This window comes from Pteropus vampyrus, unplaced genomic scaffold (genome assembly GCF_000151845.1).
Source record: "Pteropus vampyrus isolate Shadow unplaced genomic scaffold, Pvam_2.0 Scaffold101, whole genome shotgun sequence".
Lineage (NCBI taxonomy): Eukaryota > Metazoa > Chordata > Mammalia > Chiroptera > Pteropodidae > Pteropus > Pteropus vampyrus.
In genome coordinates, this window is record NW_011888882.1 from 4,181,252 (window position 1) to 4,201,192 (window position 19,941).

The 19,941-nt window shown below is 42.0% G+C and overlaps 1 protein-coding gene across 4 annotated transcripts in view; it reads right to left on the reverse strand.

The window, feature by feature from the left end:
* Positions 1 to 7,306, reverse strand: part of WISP3 (WNT1 inducible signaling pathway protein 3) — a 17,472-nt gene extending 10,166 nt beyond the window's left edge. The window contains exons 1-3 of one of the 4 annotated variants that reach the window (XM_011364798.2): positions 7,266 to 7,306; positions 5,881 to 6,466; positions 154 to 445 (exon numbers count right to left, since the gene is read on the reverse strand). In XM_011364798.2, coding sequence (XP_011363100.1) covers positions 154 to 445; positions 5,881 to 5,973 — 385 coding nt within the window. In that variant the 5' untranslated portion in view covers positions 5,974 to 6,466; positions 7,266 to 7,306. Of the gene's footprint in view, positions 1 to 153; positions 446 to 5,880 lie in introns of all 4 variants that reach the window. The other 3 variants (XM_011364799.2, XM_011364800.2, XM_011364802.2) reach the window with 3 other exon arrangements.
* Between the last annotated feature and the right edge of the window lie 12,635 nt (positions 7,307 to 19,941).

The following is a 19,941-nucleotide window of genomic DNA, read 5'->3' on the forward strand; positions in this document are numbered from 1 at the left end:
TATGACAAAGCCAGTGCCATTTCAGTCTAATATGAAAACTGAACTCACCTCATATTTAGCCAAAATAAGCTGATTATTCCAAGTTAACAGTTGCAGAAAAAAAATCATGTCTAGACTTGACCTTTTCCAGCAGGTCCAGAAAAAGACACTTACATGCACATACTCCCGTCTCGTACCTAGGCCTGTCTGCTGAGTAGTCACAATATAGCCCTTTGTGTGGGTCGCAGAGGTCGGCTTCATTGCAGATGTCCCCTGGTTGCTTGGCACAGATTTTACAGCATCCACAGCCATCCCTCACCAAGCTCACTCCAGGAGGGCAGCTGGGCTTCTGAGGGCATTTACAGGGCCAGTGACAAAACTGCTTACGATGATGCACTTCTGATACTTCTCCAGGCCTTCCTTCAGGTGTGTCTAATGACCCAGTGCCCTGTGCCCTGCAGCAGAACTTCATTTGATAATAAAGGTGATGTTAGAAATGATTTCTCAAACTAATTTCAGAGGTTTTATAGAAATAGAAGATTTCCCCCAAATTGGTAGAACACAGTGTGGTGAGTTCTAATAATATCTATCAGTATTGGAGACGGTCATTCTCTCCTTAAACTTTTCTTCACTCAGCTCCTAACACGTCACTCTTTCTCACTCCTTTTCACTGATGACTCCTTCTCAGTCTCCTTTGCTGGTTTCTTCTCATACTCTTCACTTCTAAACATTGGTGCCCCTGTGGTTAAGACCTCTAAAGTATCTTCCTTCACTTCCTTCAGTATCGTGTATCTCCCATCCAGACCTCTCTTCTGATCTCAAACTCAAACTGCCTACTTAACAGATCTCCACTTAGATATTTGATAGGTGTAGCAAATTTAACATGACCAAAAACAAACCTCCAATTTTACTCTTCAATCTACACTTCCATACACGTCCTCATTTGAACAAATGCCAATTTTATTTTTCCAAAATACCTTGGAGTCAAGTCATCCTTGGCTCTTCTCTCACATTTTACATCCAATTCTATCAGCAAATCCTCTTGGTTGTAGCTTCAAAATATATCTATTCTAATTATTTCTTAACCCCACTGCTACCATAGCTATCCAAGCCACCATTATTTTTTCACTTGAATGTCTTAAAGCTTCTCCTCGATTCCCTTTTTGTTCTCTATATTCTCCACCCAGCAGCATGGTTTTAAGGAAAAAAAAAAAAAAGTGGGATTATAACAAACCAAAAAGCTTCTACATAGCAAAGAAAATAACAAAATGAAAGAGCAGCTAACATAATGGGAGAAAGTATTTGCAAATTATATAATAAGAGGTTAGTATCCAGAATATATATGGAATTCATACAAGTCAATTGCAAAAGATATAATAAACCAATTAAAAAATGGGCAAAAGACTCTGAAAGATGTTTCTACAAAGAGGACATACCAAAGACCAATAGGGATGGGAAAAGGTGATCAACATCACTAATCATCAGGGAAATGCAAATCAAAACCACAAGATATCGTCTCATACCTGTTAGGACGACTTTTACTAAAAAAATAATAAGTGTCAGAGAAAAGAGAACCCTGGTACATTGTTGATGGGAATGTAAATTATTACAGTTATGGAAAACAATATGGACGTTCCTCAATAAACTAAAAATAGAACTACCACATGATCCAGTGATTCTACTCCTTGGTATTTATCCGAAGGAATTGAAGTCAGAATCTCAAAGAGATACCTGTAGTCCCATGTTTGTTCCAGCATTATTCACAACAGCCAAGATATGTAAACAACGTAAGTGTCCATCCATGGATGAACAGATAAAAAATAATGTGGTATATACATACAAGGCAGTATTATTCAGCCTTAAAAGAGAAGGAAATCTTACCATTTGCATCATCATCTATAACTAGGAGGATATTATCTAAGTGAAATAAGGCACACATAGAAAGACAAATACTGTACAATCTCAATTATATGTGGAATCTAAAGTAGTCAAACTCAAGCAGGGAGTAGAATGGCGATTGTCAGCCCCTGGGTATACAGAGGAAATGGGGAGGTGATGGTCAAAGGGTACAAAGTTTCAGTTATGCAAGATAAATAAGTTCTGGAGATCTGCTACACAGCATAGTGCCTGTAGCTAACAATATAGTATTGTAAACTCAACATTTTGTAAGAGAGCAGGAGCCACTACTTGCTCATAGGAGTGGCTTCCCACTTCAATGGAAAATCCAAACTATCCTCCAAGTCCCTGCAGCATCTGGTCCCCATGTCTCTATCTTCCTTTGCTCACTACCACTCACCCCAAGACTTGCTTCACTCTAGCCACACTGGCCTCCTTGTTCTTTGTATGGCCTCCTTGTTCTTTGTATGTTCTTTCCCAGATATCTTCATGGCTCACTCACTTTGTTTAGGTCTGTGTTCAAATTTATCAGTGAGGCCCTTCTTGACCACCCTTTATGAAATAGCAACCTGGTTCTTTCCTCACAGACCTTCTTATTGCCTACTTTATTACCAATATATTTTACTTGTTTATTTTCTGAGTCATTCATCAAGAATGTGACCTTCATCAAGACTGCCTACTGGATGTCTTTGTCTAAAGTCTGTCTTATTTTCTATAATAAATATTTACTGAATGAAAGAAAATGGTACTGTCTATATGCCAAGAACCTTATGTTTTCATCGTTTAATCTTCACAGCAACAGTATGGAGTAGTTATTATCCCATGCGATAAGTATAACAATGGTCCCCTCAAAGATGTCCTAATCCAAGAAGAGAGGATTAAAAAAGAGTCAGATGCCTTGGAGTAGGGGCCAGGGAAGGACCTAGAGACTCCGCGAACATGCGCCTAGCTTAGAAGCCACCTAACCTGGCAAGAAGTCCCTGGTAACCACCGCTGTGCAAAACTGAGAAGTAGGCACTCATTATTTCCAGCCTCACTATTTCTACTCCCTTTTCCACTTCTGTGTTTCCTGTTTCCCTGTTCTTGGCTCTCATTACACCAGGCTCTCCCAGTTCTACCTCTGTCCCTCAATGTACTTTCTCAATCTCCTTTTCAGGCTCCTGCTACTCTGGATTTGACTTAGATTTAAGCTTATTGGAATTTCGTGTCCTTAACGTATTGCTTTTCTCACTCTGCACATTGTCTCTTGGTAATGTTATCCACCCCTTGCCTTCAATTTCCATCCTATGCAAGCTTCAAAACTAAATTTCCATTTAAGACTTCTCCACTGAGCTCTAGACCCATACAGTTGACTGCCTACTGGATGTCTTCACTCGAATATCCTATAGGAAAAGCTCACGTCCAAAACTCACTGTCCCCTCCCCCACTCCCAGACAACTCCTCCCAATTTTAGAGTTAGGAGGCTAGGATTTATCCATGTCATCCTCCTCTCCCTCACCTCCCATAGCCATTCAATGACTAATCCTGAGTATTGTCCTCATATCCCTAGAACTAGTTACTCTACCCCCATTTTCACTGCTACTAAGTACTATTGCAATAGGTTTTGAACTGGTCTTCCTCCCTCAAGAATGACTTCTCAGGTAAATCTACCACATCACTGCTGGAGGGAGCTCTTTAAAAAACATATCTGCCTTTACTACTCTCCTTAAAGCCCATTGGTTATTACCTACTGTCTATGGTATACAGTCCAAACTTCTGTACATGGTATCTAAAGCACTGTCTGTGCTGGTTCATGCCTTCTTCTCTTGCCTTAGCTCTCAAGCACTCTTCTCTGATGCCTTGCAGTTTACTAGACTCACCAGATCGATTTTCTTCTCCATGTTTTTCTTTATGTTGCTCCCTCTTTACTGAAATGCCCAATCCCAAAACTGCCCACCTGAGGACACCTGTTTATCTTTCCTGTCTTAAAGCATTTCTATATAATCTCTGAGATCACAAGGTAACATTATTGAAAATCAATGATAAAGAGAAAATTTTGAAGGCAGCCTGAGAAAAGGAAAGTGTTATATACAAGAGAATAACAATAAGAATGAGATCTGATTTCTCATCAAAGAAAGAGACCAAGAGGTCCTTCTTTAGGATAAATAAACTGTGGTACAGCCAGACAATGGAACATTATTCAGTGCTAAAAAGAAATGAGCTATCAAGCCATAAAAAAAAAAAAAAAAATGCAGATTACTAAGTGAAAGAAGCCAATCTGAAAGTTCTACAGATTGTAGGATTCCAAGTATATGACATTCTGGAAAGGTAACATCACAAGTGAACCCTAATATAAACTATGAACTCTGGGTAATAATATAGGTTCATCAACTGTGACAAATGTACCGCTCTGGTGGGGGATGTTGATGATGGAGGAAGTTATGCATGTGTGGGGGAAGGGGATATATGGGAACTCTCTGCACCTTCCTTTCAAATTTGCTGTGACTTAACACTTTTAAAGAAAAAAGAAGAAGAGGAAGAAAAGGAAAACCAGATGCCCAGAGACAATGCTGAAGGGTGGGGGGAACACTATCTCCAGTGAAACTATCTTTCAAAAACGAAGGTAAAATTATAGACATTTCCAGATAAATAAAACTGAAAGTGTCGCTAGCATACCTGTCTCACAAGAAATACTAAAAACAAAACAAAAACAAAACAAAAAAAAACAATAGAAACTTCAATCTGAAATTACAATAGACATAAAGGGCAAATATGTGACTAAATATAAAGAATTGGATATTTTTCTTTTCTTAAGGCATTTTGAGTGTTTTCAAAATCAGTCTCAAAACAACGAATCATCAAAATACTGCAATAGAAAATGAAGGTTTTCGCGACAAAGCCTGAGCTTTACTATATATAGCTCTCTGATCCTAGATAATTTTTCTATCATCTGCTTGCTCTTTGAGCCTTAGTCTTCCTCTGTAAAATGGGCTTAATAACCTTACAAGGTTGTTTTGAGAATTAAGATAATGACTAATGTGCCTAGTACAGTGCTCAGCACATAGCAGATATTCAATAAATGGTAGGTATGATCAGAACCTTCAAAAATTTATAATGGCAAAGTTAAGTAAATAATACTTTCTTTTGCTCTACCTATAATACCTTTTTCTGTTTGTTTGTTTGTTTGCTTGTTTGTTTGTTTGTTTGTTGGAGGCACATCTATGTTGAGATATTTGCTGTTTAGAAATATGTTGTAGCTCTGAATCCACAGGAATGGCAGCCCTTTTCTCACAGTGAAAATGGTGGTATAAGAGAAGGAGAAATGTACCCCTTCACGTAACAGTGGGAATAAACTGCACCACTGAGATTCTTGTTATCATGCTTTTAAAATCTTAAATTTCTGTCTGTATAACAATTTTCTATCCTGTGTTTCCTAAGATATATCTATTACTAACCACCCCATTAAACAGTTAACTTGACACCTTTGTGTTTTCTACATCACAGGAAGATTTCAAAAACTCTGTCTTCTGTGCAAGCGATTACCTCCACCATGTAAATAAATCCACAAATAAGTCACCCTGTTTTAATCTTATTTAAAAATACTAAGGCAATGAATTACTCATATTAAACTAAATTTCCTTTTGGTCCATTGCTGAAATATTTCAAAGTCTCCGTGCACTGATTTTCATGAAAACCGAGAAATACATGGGCTGAGAAAAGACAAAGTCATAGGATGTTTTCAAAATGTAAATGTTTGTTCCAAAGTGCTTCTTTTAAAGAAGAACAGGCTTAACCGAAGAAAGTTACCACAATCATTTTTTCCAATGGCTCTTGGCACATTTTGCACACGACTACGGAAAGCTGAGCCCCAGCCTGGAGTCCATATGAACAGGCACCGTTTACTCCGCGCCCGGCAGGGCTGCCGCTTCCCAAGTACATGCTGCGTGTCATACCCCAATTTACATCTATATAATTAAAGTTTGGGAGCTGTTCAAACATATCGAAAGTCGGATTCCGTGCCATTACCTGAACGGCAGAAATGTTTTCCAGTTCTTTCCTGAAGCTAATAAACTGAAACAGAACTTTATTTGGAGAGGAAAATGGCTCCCTATTTCTCATGAAGGAGTTTCACAAGGAATTCAGTCTCCTCTTCCCCCATCGTCTTCTTCCCTATTTTTGTCCTGCAGAAATATGAGCTGCTGTAGTCTCCTGAAGGGAAGGGGTGAGGAGAGAGAACTTACCCGTGGCAGAGCAGCGAGGAGAAGAGCGGCAAGGAGTGCGTGCATGTTCCCAGGGCCGGCAGCATACCCAGAGATGGGAGGCCAGTGTGCTCAGCGCGCGCCGCACAAAGCTCCCCTCTGTCTCCTCAGCAGAGCAACTCACACCTCCACCTCCCACGCCACTGACTTGGTGCTCACCGTCTCAGACTCCGCTTTCGCTTTCACGCATCTATTTTAATTCCCTGCTTCCTTTCATGGACTCCTCATATTTACCTTTGCGGTGTGGAGTGTGGGGTGAGGGTGTGTACGCTTTCCTCCCGGGACTGAGAAGGGTTGATCAAGCCGGACTTCTCTTTGAGGAGCTGTTCCGACGTGTTCCTAAAGATCAGAGCCTGCCCTTGGCAAAACGGTGAGGTTAGATGCCTGCACCTTCCTCACCCTCAGCCTCTGGTTCTGTGTTTGCCCTGCCCCAGGCCCTGCCTGTGCTGCTTTCTTTTCTCACTTGGCCCTCAAGCACAAAGTGCTGGCCTGGTCTCTGCCCACTGCACCCCAGCCACAGCCTGCTCCAAGTTGTCCCTTCACATAAGCAACAGGTTTCCAAAGGCCTCCCCTGACTTCCCAGCTTCTGATTCTCTCTGACACCCCACATGCTCTGCACTCACCTCTGTTACAGCCCATTTTTCACACCAAGTGGATTATGATTGGGAAAAATTAGATGGAACAGGAAACACGGGGCATGGGAGGGGGGGTGTGGAGAAGGGGACAGACATGTCTACAGTACCCGGCCTGACAGAAGCCTTTTCCGGTGGCCACAGTCCCATGACAGGTAAGAGTAAAGTTAACCCCAGTCTTTTGAGGGTTAAGATAAAAGAATTATGCTACTGGCAATCATTTGTTTAACAAATTAAGATTTTTTAAAAGACTCATTACAGATTTGTTCCCCTTCTCCTTCTAATTCTCACCTCCCTGGCATGTGTGGCCATCCACCTCCTCCTGTGCCCCACCGCGTGTGACCTTTGCTTATTCTACTTTCTCAGCCTTGGTCTTTGTTCATGTATCTTGACATGCACCTGTGATGGGACTTTGTCTTCTTGTGGATCCAGTGTCTGGTCCACCTTCCCACCCCGCCCTTAGGGCCTATTTCTATTCCCTTTGACCTGTTCCCTATCCTACTTTTTTCTGTTACCTTACCTCTCCTGGACTCACTGCACAACTTTGTTTCCGTTCAAGGCCATCAGACACAGCGAGTAAAGCTCACTCGGGCCTGTGCTGAGAGTCTGGGGGAAACTGGGCTCTCTGCCAACAACAGGGCATCTGGGGGCCTGGAGAGCCAGGGAATCCACAAAATGTGCAAATGAACTCTGCAGCTTACTAAGTAGTCAATTAAACAATAATTATGCACACCAAATGACAAGGAATACCCAGTGTCATTATGGTGTCAACTTCTTGTCCTGCCTCCCTAAGAAATAGACAAAACCCAAGAATAGCCTAATGGAGGAAAATGTGTTTGTTTTGGTCCATTCTAACCAAGTGGTTTAACACCATTCATCTTTAGGTTCCCAGCCTGGGTGATTCAGGCACCGTACTGGCCATGAGGATGGATCGTTTCTCGTTTCCTGGTTAGTCCAACAAAAGCAAAAGAGTCTCAGACCAAGACTAATGTACTTGTTAACTACATCCCTCTTGCCTCAGCTCTCCCTGTCCTGAATGTGATACTGCATACATCTGTGCAGTGTTTGAACTTAGGGGATTCATGCTCCTCCCATTTGCTCTCTGTGAGATGCTGGCGACACAGCCATTTTTTCAGAAATGGCTTCCCTCTTTCTGCAATCTATCTGCCATGTGGCAGGGGAAGGTGTCATACTCACCATCCTTGCCTTGTGGTAGGAAAGGAACATCTTAGTTGGGAACTAACCTGAAAGCCTCTCCTAGTATACAGAATTGGTGGGCTCCGGGTGACTCACTGTCCTGTGTGTTTAGACATCTCCAGCCACGGGTGTGCTCCTGCTCGACCATTACAAGCCTACTATGGATGGATGAAGTGAACATGATATTTTTAGAGGTTGGGACTGCCATCTTCGACTTTAGACAGGAAGAGCTATCAGGGTGCATCCTGTCCTAAGCACTTTCCTCTGTTACCTCATTTAACAGAACGCTAATCTGTCTAGGAACTCATTTCCCAAGTGTTCAGCTTGTGATGTACATTCAAATAGACATGGCACTGAGCATAACTAACATTTGTGTCATGTTTTATGGTTTACAAGGGAGTTTCACATATGTTATCTTTTTTTAATTTCACAGCTCAGTGAGGTAGGCAAGAGCAGTATCACCATCCTCATTTCATAGATTGAAAAATTAAAGTTAAGTGATTGTGCTCGGTCAATAAAACACACTTAATCCCTGCCCTCTAGAGCTATATAATCTGCTGGGAAAGAAAACACTAAACAAAGACACCAAGTATCCATAATTAAAAATTGAATAAAGGCTAATAATAAAAACAAGGAACTGTGAGAATAACAGGTAAGAGCCAATTTAGATTAGGGGGCAGAGAGGACATCTGTGAGGAAGTGACACCTAAGAGTTGAGAAATGACGCCAGCTGATGAGCTAGGGAAGACTGGTGGTCCAGCGCTCTTTCCCCTGACAAAGTGCACACCTCTGATGGCGACAAGCTCCATCTGCAGAGAGTACGCTCCACTGCCTTTCTCATAAGATTCCTGAAATCATTCTATCGGCAACATCATCACAGCTAGAATGTTCCCTTCTTCTGGGTGGATTGGGCATTTGGGGCAGACAGAGATCAGAACCCACACCTTCTGTCAATGTACTTAGCACAGGATGAGTTTTCCTTTCCTCATCCCTTCCTTTCTTTTCCTCGCTAATTGATTGTAGGGATGGAAAAGAAACAGACATGGTTGGTGTAGTAATGCACTGAGATGTGCTATGGGGAGGGTCGGTACTTGCATCAGTGAGACTAGAGTTATAGTAATAACAGCAGTTAACAATTAATAACTGCTACGGTGCCTCATCATATGGCGCTGAGTGCTGTACATGTATTGACTCATTGAAATCTCATAGCAACACTCCCAGATATGTACTGTTATTACCATCTTTGTCTTACTAATGAGGGAACTGAGGCAAGACCACATAGATAGCAAGAAGGAGAACCAAGATTTCAAGCATTTAATCCCCATTCTGTGCTGCCTCTCTATAAATTACATAGGATGATTTAGTGAGATACTAATTTGCATTGCATTTTTAACATTTCTCTTCCTTCTGCTCCCTTCTCCAGTTTTAAGAAGTTAATGAGGCCTTTTACATTTTCATCCTCCAAGCAGAAAAAGGAAGCTGCTTGAATGCTTTATCTTGTCTTTCAGGGAAGATTGATCTCACTGAAGAGGTGACACTGGGAGAGGAGTGAGGGGAGTGAATTCGAGGCAGCCAAGAAGAGGAGGAAGCAAGTGAAGCCTTGGGCTGGGTGAAGACCGAACACTTGGGTCGTTCCCATGGCAGCGGCGAAGCCCAGAGGGACTCAGTGTGCCATGGTGCTCCCAGGAGACTGACCTAGTGTCAAGGTTCCACAGAGGCAAGTTCCCGAGGAACTCTGAACGTGCAAAGCCTTTCGTGCCTGCGCAGAGGCAGATCATCGGGATGTGGGCAGAGAGCTCGGAGAGTGAATACCAGAGGCCTGGGCCTTTTTCTAGGCACCAGCAAGGCCTCCTGGATTGTTGTTCGATCTCAGTTGATGGTGGTGGCTGTATTGGGAGGAATGCACCAATGATAGCTTAGAATAAACTTATCTCTAGATGGAGATGGGGAAGGGTGATTCAGAGCCAGGTTTCATTTTAATTGTAACTTTAATTAAAAATTAATTAAAATTTTTATTTTAATTAGAAGAAATGGATATTTCCTATGCTCCTGAATTTGTGGTCATATTCATACTTGCTACAGAATACCATAAGTCTCACCAAATTGCATTCTCCTTTAGTGTATACTCTCCCTTGAAAATTCGTAGGCCTAAGAACCAAAACCAGTGCTGGGGACCTCTGTCTCATCAACTCTGCCTCTCTGTCTGCTTCTAGCAGGGCCTACAACAGATCTCTGATAATTCAGGGATTCTTCCAGCCTGGTGGCTACTGCAGGCTCAGCAGTGCTGAAGGATATTCACAGGGCAGGTGTTCAATAAAAACTTGTTGGTTTATTCAAAGGACTCCTTTAAAATCACCCTATAACTACATTTCCATCCTCCAAGCAGAAAAAGGAAGCTGCTTGAATGCTTTATCTTGTCTTTTAGGGAAGACAAGCTAAGCATGTCTATAATTTTGTATGCATTTATCCATTGCATCCTTTTGTGCCTGTTTTCTATTATTAATTATTGCACTTCTCACTTATCTTTTTCATATATATATATATACATATATATATGTATATATATATACATATATATCTTCTGTTAAATGAGTCTCAAATATATATATATGTATGTGTATACACACACACACACACACACACATATATATATATCTTTTTTTACAAAACTCTAGCCTCAAGATCTCACCATGATTTTCATGATACAGGCTTGAGAGAGTAGTAGATGTATCCTCTCTTCTTCCTCCACTAACCTACATAAATCTAGTTTACTGACACTTATGCATTCTCTGAGGTGCTGCACTGTGCAAGCTAAGACGACATCAATGCCTCCACTTCAGAAAGAGGGCTGGAAGACTTGCCAGGTTCTGCTTGGTCTCCCATTCAGCTTTTAGTGAACCAGGTCCAAGTACGAGCAGCTCCTGACAACTGCAAACGCCCCGCTCTGCCATCTGCATGGGCCTCACGGCAGAGCCTCCTTGAAAAGAACAGGTGCCCTCATTCCCAGGGCATCAAAAATTCGGGCTGTGGCCCAAGGTAAACAAGGCCAAATACCTCGGAGGGATCTGATTCACTTTGTCACTTGGCCTTGTTAGTCTGGTTTGCAAGGAGAGCCCTGTGTGGGAAAGAAGGCCGAGTTAATCAGATGCAGGCATTGAGAACAGCTACATGAGAAGTAAGAAGGGAGAGAAGAGGAGGATGAGGTATTTTCCCTATTTCCAAATGTGGGTGGAGCTCATTTTTCAGGGAAGGAAAAGCAAGCATAATGCGGTATGTCATTCTTGAATCATAAACCACTGAGATGGACTGGAAGGCCCCTTGGCAGGGTGACAAGTATGCTGGACTTGGAGCCAGAAGAAACCAGTTCACATCCAAGCTCTGCCACTTAGGAGCTCGCTGACCTTGGACGGTCTCCTCTGGGTCTCCCCACCTCCAGGCTTCTTAACCCTCCAGTCCATCTTTGACACTGCTGCCAGATTTACCTTCCTTAAACACAAATCTGACCATGTCAGTCTCCTACTCGAAACCCTTCTTTCACTCCCCCTTGCATACAGAATAAAATCCAGCTCCTGGGCAGCATGGTGGAAGGCCCTCCATGATGCAGCGGCCTCCCTGTGACCCCTCCCCTCCTTGCCCCTCTGCTCCAGCAGCACAGAACTGCTGTGCTGTGAGCTCTTCCAGCCTCTTGCCTTAGCTTATGCTGTTCTGCCAGGAGAACCCTGCCCACTGGTCACTGATCCTGTAAACCATCCACATGAGTGACTTTCCCCTGGGAGGCCTTCCTAACCAGCACCCCAGCAAAGTTCCTCTAGCCCTTTGTGCACCACCACTGGGCCTTGCAAAACATGTACTGTGATCATGTGTTTCCATGGAAGACTGCCAAATTTACCTAATAAAATTAATGATAATAATAATGATAGGATGCCCAGTTAAATTTTTTAGTGTATATGAGACATACTTGTACTAAACAATTATGCTTTGTTAACCCGAAACTCAAATTTAGCTGGGCATATGTTTATCTGGATTTTCCCTGCTAAACTGAATGTCGTGAAAGTGGAGACTGCTGACGCTTTACTATCCACGAAATGACTGGCAGGTGCTAGATAATTTTTATTTACTTTACGTGATTGGCACTTGGAGTTTCTAGCCTTAAAATTTTTCTTTGCCTTTCAACATTAGATCTACTCTGGGAGACTAGGTGTTGCCCATGTACAATCTAGATTGCAATTTCTGATTTTCCAGCGTTAACCCGCAATTAACACTGACGGACTCTAGATGGAGCAATGGGCTCACGCACCAGCTTGCCGGTTCCCGGGGTGCGAGCCCTCAGAGAAGCAAGAAGACGCAGTTCTGCGGCAGGACCCTGCGTTATTGATTGTGTCGCTGCCGCAGAGGTAGGAGGAGCCCGCCGCCATCTCGCCAAGTCTCCTGCAGCATCCCGAAGGTCCCTTCAAGATGCTTACCCTCTCTCTGAAGTCCCTCGATGTATGAAAAGAGCTAGCTCTCTGTTGCACGCATCATTTCATTCATAGGAAGGTCGGACCTTTCAACAGTCAGAATCAATTTTATTTCGCATTGTCGTTGTGAACAGCGGCATCAGAAAATCGCTGCTGTAGTTCTGAAGGCCACCTGCTTTTTCAGTCAACATCTATTTAGAAATATTACCGAGTGTAATTAAAAGGCAATAAAATCGTGTGTGGGGGTGGGGGGTGAGGATGTTCATTACCCAATTATAAAACAATCTTATATAAATAGATGAAAATACTTTGGATGTAAAATAATTTCATTTTATTGATTTAACCACGGCTACATTTCCAGTCAGCATTGAAACCAGAAATCTGCACATTCTAACTGAAAATAGATGCCCTGAAACTGAACCGTGGGTGGGGCCTCCATGTGATCCATGGGTGGCATTCCTTCTTCATGGTCAGTAGAGGGCGGTAATCAGACAAAAAGAGAAATCACACAAAAGATACCGATACACAGCAAACATTTTATTGTGACAGGGAACTTAAAACGTGTATTCGCTCACCAATCCTTTTATTCGGCCAATATCTTTTCTTTGAATTAGAGTGCTGTTTTGTCCCCTTTCTTTGCAAACCTCGCATGTAATAATACACCCTCTATGTCGTCTCATTGAGTTTCCTTAGTGAAATGAGACTTCAAAGACAGTGCAAAACATCTAGATTTGAGAATCCTTCTAGATACTGATTGATAACCATAAAATATAATTTAACACTTTTTTAAGCGACGTTCTCTCATTGAGTGTTTCTCAAGCATGAAGCTTTATTTTCATTGGTGACACATTCCACTTTCTTTGTGTACTCGTGTATCACTGGTTTTAATAATATGTGGTCAAATTGTGTAATTCCCAGAATATAATCAAATGAAATAGTTAGTTAGGAAAGAAGCAAACAACACACTGTGGTCCTGGAACTTAACAGTAGCCTCCTGTCATTCCAGCCACCAGCCCTCAGTTGACTTACAGACATCAATGTCTAGGCTCGGGTGGCTATAACAGAAATACCATAAACTGGGTGGCTTATAAGCAACAAAAAATTATTTCTCACAGTTCTGTAGAACGAAAGTGTGAAATCAGGGTCATGGTCAGGTTCTGATGAGGGCCCACTTCCTGGTTCAAAGATAGTCTTCTGACTGTACCCTTACATGATGAAAGGGGGTGAGAGCACTCTCTGGGGTCTGTAATACCATCACATTGGGGGCTAGGATTTCAACATATGAATTTTGAAGGAATATAAACATTCAGTCAATTACAGTCAATATGTTTCACAAAGTAAATGAGGAGTTAGTTAATCTGGCCAATCAGTTACCTGGAGGTCTAATTAAGAGAGTTTCTATTTGGATTCAGAAAAGTAATAATCATTTTTAAAAAGCTCAAATAAATATATATACTAATCTACCACTTAGCCAAATCCACAGGCATTGGAATGGAATCACTTGCAGGATCACATGCCATTCTAACTTTGACCTGGCTGAATAAAATGGAGCTCCCTCTCACGCCCAGTGGAGCTGTCAATTGATGAGGCTCATCCACAGAGTACTCCCCAAAGTGAGTCACAGATCAAAACTTCAGAGTGTGGAAAGCAACTCTTCAGTCTTGGCTGCTGGCATGCCCTTCGTGCCCTGTCCCAGTCGTACAGACACTGCCCTCGCCAGCCCCTCAGATTTTATTTCCGAACTTAGTACATCCAACTGCAGCAAGCAATAATTTTCATTTTGAAACTTGGGTATATGAGAAATATCATATACTTTTAGAATTCCTTAAATCAAGTTAAATGTGACTCCAACTCCCCCTTCCACTGAGTTCATGGGCAATGGAATCATAATCATTATTGGGTACTTGCTCCATCCTGGTTTGTGTCAGGATTCTGGGTTCCTACAGCCCACAGGCCACATTGTCCCAGGCCCCATGGTTCCTTCAGGTCTGGAGACTGGTATTTCTGTACCACTCTTGGGGGCATGAGAATCATTGGAGAGCTGGAAGATTCTGCACCTGGAGTTCATCTCTCTGGCAGGGTCACCTCTAGTAATGCCCTGCTGTCTACTCAGCACACAGCCAAGGAATGGTGAGCAGCATGTACTCTAACAAGACCTGACCAGTCATGTAGGGAACCTCTCCCTCACCACCTACCTGCCTCTTAAGGGGCACTTATTGCCCCCTCCCACTCCAGGAGAGAATTTACTATGAACAGTGACACAAGTAAACCCTTTCAGACAGGTTCACCACCCCCTCAGAACCAAGGGGTGGCAGAAATGGTTTGGGATTGGCAATGCATGGAAATAAATGTTGTTCTAACGGAGACGAGGTCATACTAAAGATTCAAAGCAGCTTTGGTCAAAAATATTCTGTCTTTTCTGGACAGTTATAAAAAGAAGAGATGGAAACATCCCCAGGGTCTCTGCTGTTGGGCTCCTGAAGCATTTCCACATCTAAACATTTCATTTTGTTAATCAGCATTTCCACTTTGTACATTCTGTTCTCTAATTAAACGAGAACAACGAATGACCCTCCAGCCCAAGAAATTTCTATTCTATAATATACTTTTTCTACTATAGAAAAGAAATAACTCTGGTTTATGTGATGTAAATTTTGGCTTTGAGAAAACGAATATGGAATCAAGTCAGAAAGTAATCAACGGGAAGCACGGCAGTGGGGAAAGAAAACTGGAACTCACAGCTCTTGGGGAGCTCATTACTTCAGAAGGCAGTCCACGCCATTACTGGAAACCTCTGCAGCAACACTGTCCAGTAGAATGTTCTGCAATGATGGAAAAATTCCAAGCTATTAGGCGCTTCAAGTATGGTTAGTGCAGCAAAGAAATGGATTCAAATTTTAATTTTAATTAATTTAATTTCAATTTAGATAGTCATATGTGACTAGTGGCTGCCATGTTGGACAGCATAACTATGTAGTCATTTTCTCTTTTAGTCTATGATTTATACCTCACCCTCTTCCACAAAGGCTCTATGACAGCTTACCAAAAAAGTCACGCTAGGCACGAAATAGGAAAGTTAAAAAGAATTTAAGAATTAAAAAAATAAAAAGAAGAAAGCTGTTCTGTAAAAAAAATACCAGAGAAGATGTTCCCAGACACATGGAATGAGTTAGTCATTGCCTCTGAAAATCAAATTTATTTCTAAATTGCTGGAGAGTAAGGCAAAAATGAAAAGTCATACAGGAGGCAAGGTTGAAATTCGTAGTTAACAATTGTTTGACTGCCAGCAGCCCTATTTTCTGGAAACAGTTGCCCTGCTCCTAAAGCCCCAGCTCTCACTCATCTTATCTACTTGGTTATGACAGAGCCACCCGGAGTGACCCAATCTCTGGCGCTTAACCCAACCTGGCCAGTCACAGTTGTTTCCTTGAGAGACTGGGCTTGGGACACAGGAAAGTGTCATCTCTCCCTGGGCTGATGGAAAGCAGGTGTGAAACAGGGTCTGTGGAACTGAAGGACAGAGGACGATGATCTGCTCAGATGCAGGAGAACAGTGTGGCGAGAGTCATGGGTACAGGCTCCCGGTCTACACCTGCTCTTACTCACTAGCTATATGACATGGACCACATGCCCTAGGTTCTCCAGGCCTCCTCCTCTGTAGAATGGGAGTGATCTCAGATTTCATAGACTTGCTGTAAAAAAATAAATGCAAGGACATAGTAAGTATGCCACAGATATTACTATTAATTATAACAATATTAGAGGCAGAATCCCAACAGCATTCAGGTAACTGGATTTGTGTCATTGCCAAAGCTGTAACAATTATCAGCCCTTGGGCTCCACAAGACATACTCCTCCCCATTTTCTTAAAATAACATTTCCACTTCACTGAAGCTAATTTGGGTTGGGTTTCTGGTTTCCAGCAGAGTTCTAATTCATATATCATTTTGTTGGGAAGTCTAACTTATCCTCTCTCCTGTGCAGAAGGCCAGGAGTACATAATCTTCTGCAGACTCTGACCACAGGCAAAGGGCATGGACACAACCTTAAAGTTACTGTCTTTAGTGGACATTTGCCATATTTTTGGCTGCCCAGCACCCACTCTCTCTTCTTATTTGGGAATAAACCTTCTAGAATATGTCTCTTGGTGAGGGAAAGGGCCTACCTTCTACTATAGGATCTGGAGGTTGCAAAATGATTCTTTTCTCTGCCCCTTGGCAGATATTGTGTTAATATGTGACCTGGGCTGAGCTAATCGAATGCTCCTGATTGGAGCTTTGGAAGGAGACCACTGACATGATTTGTGGTTGTCATGGTGATGGTGGTATTGATGTCCAAAGACTAGCTCTGGAAGGGGCAGCACCAGTTCCAGAGACATGACCCTCACAGGTTCCCCTTGCCCAGCCTCCCATTTTCCAAGCCTAGTTCCACAACCTTCCTGTTGATTCTGTGAGCTATCCAATATATCGTCAATGAATCTGCATAAGCTAGCCAAGAGGGGGTTTTGGTTTGTAACCAAGAACCTTATTTTCCTCTTTCATCTCTTTGAGTAATTAAGTGACCAAAAATACACACAACTGGTTCCCTGGGCTCTTGTTGCATCACCATCAACTAATACTATTGCTCCAGTCCCTAAGGTGGGTTTCTGTCAATTCTTGCACAATCCTGTGGTGCTTGCACTGCCGCTTGGCCACATTTGGCCTGAGTATTATACCATGACACAGCCTGCAAAGGAAGAGATCAGAAGGAGCATGCAGGTACCAGACAATGCTGCATTGCTTTCAAAGTTACCAGTATCAGATTTAGGGCTGACGAGTATTCTGGGGAGAAGAAAGGAAGTTGTTTTCAGAATGACTAAATTTATACACAAGTCAAATTTTCATCTTTTATGTAAAACGGATGTGTCAGACATCTTATAACAATCTTATCATTTAGATTAATAAATTAGTATTCTATACTGATGAAGTAGCATATTATAGTTTTACCTTCCAATATAAAGTTCTTCCTGGAAACTTTTAGTTTAACAGTTTATCCACTATGGGTTCCTCTCTGAATTACAGACAAGAGCATGTATACCCAGTGCCTAGTACTATTCCCAGAGAAGAGTAATAGTAAGTGTTTGTCAAACAAATGAATAAGAGAGTTAATTAATGAGTCAACGCACAAGTAGTCTACCAGAGCAGAATAAGGAGCCAGCTACTCGTGTTCACCCTGGAATGACAGATCTTCCGTGAGCTTGGTAATAGAGAAGGAAAGAGCAGGGCTCATGATCCAGAATGTGTACTTATTACAAAAATATGAAGCTGTTTTGATCAGTGTTTCATTGTGAGGAAAATTCACAAGTAAATCCTTCTGTTAAGGTAACAAGCATACACAGCTGGAGAGTTAGACTCAAGTTGTAAGACAGTCATTGGTGGGGCAAGTTGTGATCATGTATGATGGTGGAATTAGATAGGCTAAAACAACCCTCTACAATTAAGAGTTAACCTCTGGCATTTGAGGGGCTCTTTTTAACTCCTCTCTCTTCATTCATCCAGTTTAGCTCTCTAGGAATACCTGGAATAGCGGACTATTCTATACCTGGCTCATACTCATTTGGATGCCTTGGCTAATCTCTTAGGACCTACCTTTCTGATTTCCCCCTATTTTTTATTTAATCCAAAACAAAGAAGGAAAAGAAACATTTCTGACTTCATTTGTCATCTATACAAATAAAAATACATTTCTGTTTTTTTCTGCTTTGACCACATCGAGAGAACACAGCTAGGTAGAGTTTCACCAGTTCGAGATTGCCTAATTTAAAATATTCACAAACTGGTCTTTGAAAAATTCTATTTGGGAACCCTAAAGGCTTCTTCAAGAAATAGGCAGTCATCCTCCAGGGTAGCAGAACTAAGGTGTGGGATGCCAGGGTGGCTGCTGACCCGAGGGCTGTGCCTTTGACATTAAGATGAATTAAGATGCAGCTACTCCAGATCACAGGTTTTAGGTTGAGTGGAGCTGCTTTTCACAGGGCAACTGTATCTAGCTCAAAGCTTCTCAAACAAATAAAAATTGCACAGGATTATGACTCAGGATCTGGGTGAGGCCTGAAATTCTGCATTTCTAACCAGCTCTGGGGAAGTATCCATGCTGGTGGTCCTCAGACCCCACTGGGAGTAGGAGGCTCAGGCTCCGAGGTGAGCAATACAGACAGTTATTTACACAGCAGTGACTGACAGTTTCCCAGAGCAATTTCTGATATAGCAGATATACGCAGCAAAGAAATCCTAGAACATACAAGAAAAAATTCTTCTAAATATTCCTATTCCCATTTCCCTAAAGCAGTAGCTTTCAACTTTGGCTGCAATGAGAATTACTGGGGGAGCTTTCAATATTCCAGTGCCTAAGACTCACCTCAGACCAATGACATCAGCATCTCCAGGGGTGAGACCCAGGTGTCAGGACGTTTTAAAGCTCCCCCGAGTGATTCCACTGTGCAGCCAGAGTTGAGATTGGCCGCCCAAAGCCTTTACTGAGTCATTGGTATTAGCTGCCAGCTCTGCCTCTCATTGTTCCTTCTACAGGCCTCCTGTGCTTGGAGTGGTGCTATACTCCACCTGCTTGTGTAGCTATGTTCCCCACCTTAGATTTGGGAATAGCAGCCATCAGCCCATTTGCTGTGGAGAGCTCATCTCTCTGGCATCTAGGCCTACCTGTGCTCTCCGAGCCGACACAGATCTTGCTATCAGCCAGGGCATGGCTCCCAGAGTCTGTTCTACACAACAGAAATTCACAGGGATGCTAAACGATACCATTTTAAATGAAAAAGAAATGTGTTTTAATTGAAGTAGTTTGGGCTAAATAAAGTCACCCAGATTTATTCATTATAGGACTTCTCAGATCTTTTAATATTTAATAGGCCAGTGTGCTCATCCCCAATAGAAAGATATTGCAGGCAACATTTTCCATATAAATTTGACCACAAAAACTTTTTTTTTTAAAGAACAGATCCAGGAAATAGGCTTTGGAACATCCTGCTACAGGGTATAATTTAAATTTTAAACTTTCCTGGCTAACTTTTCTGAGGTTTTCAATATTGATGTTACCATGCATGTATTTTACTCAGTCGACTAGTGTTTTATGGGTAACTACCTTATGCTGTGTGCTCTATCATGTAGGAGGCAGGAATTTGGTATCTGACAATTAGACAATAGTTGTGCTTAACTGAGTTGCATTGTTAAAATACAACAACATTTAATTTTATCTTAACAATAAAGAAATAATGAGAACTACTTAAGGCAAGGAGGTCTTCGTGGAGGCAGTGATACCTTCCTTGAAGACCTTGAAGAATGAATAAGATATATGCAGGAAAGCAGAAGAAACAACATGGAGCAGAACCTAAGAGTGGAAAAGAGGGGGGTGGGATGTGATATGGGGGTAGAGCATGGGGTGTGAGGGACAGTGAGAGGACCGGCCCGAATACAATAGTGATAGAAATAATGAGTGTATACAAGTAAAAAATCTGCTCATAAGGTGATATTCAATATTCTCAATGAGATA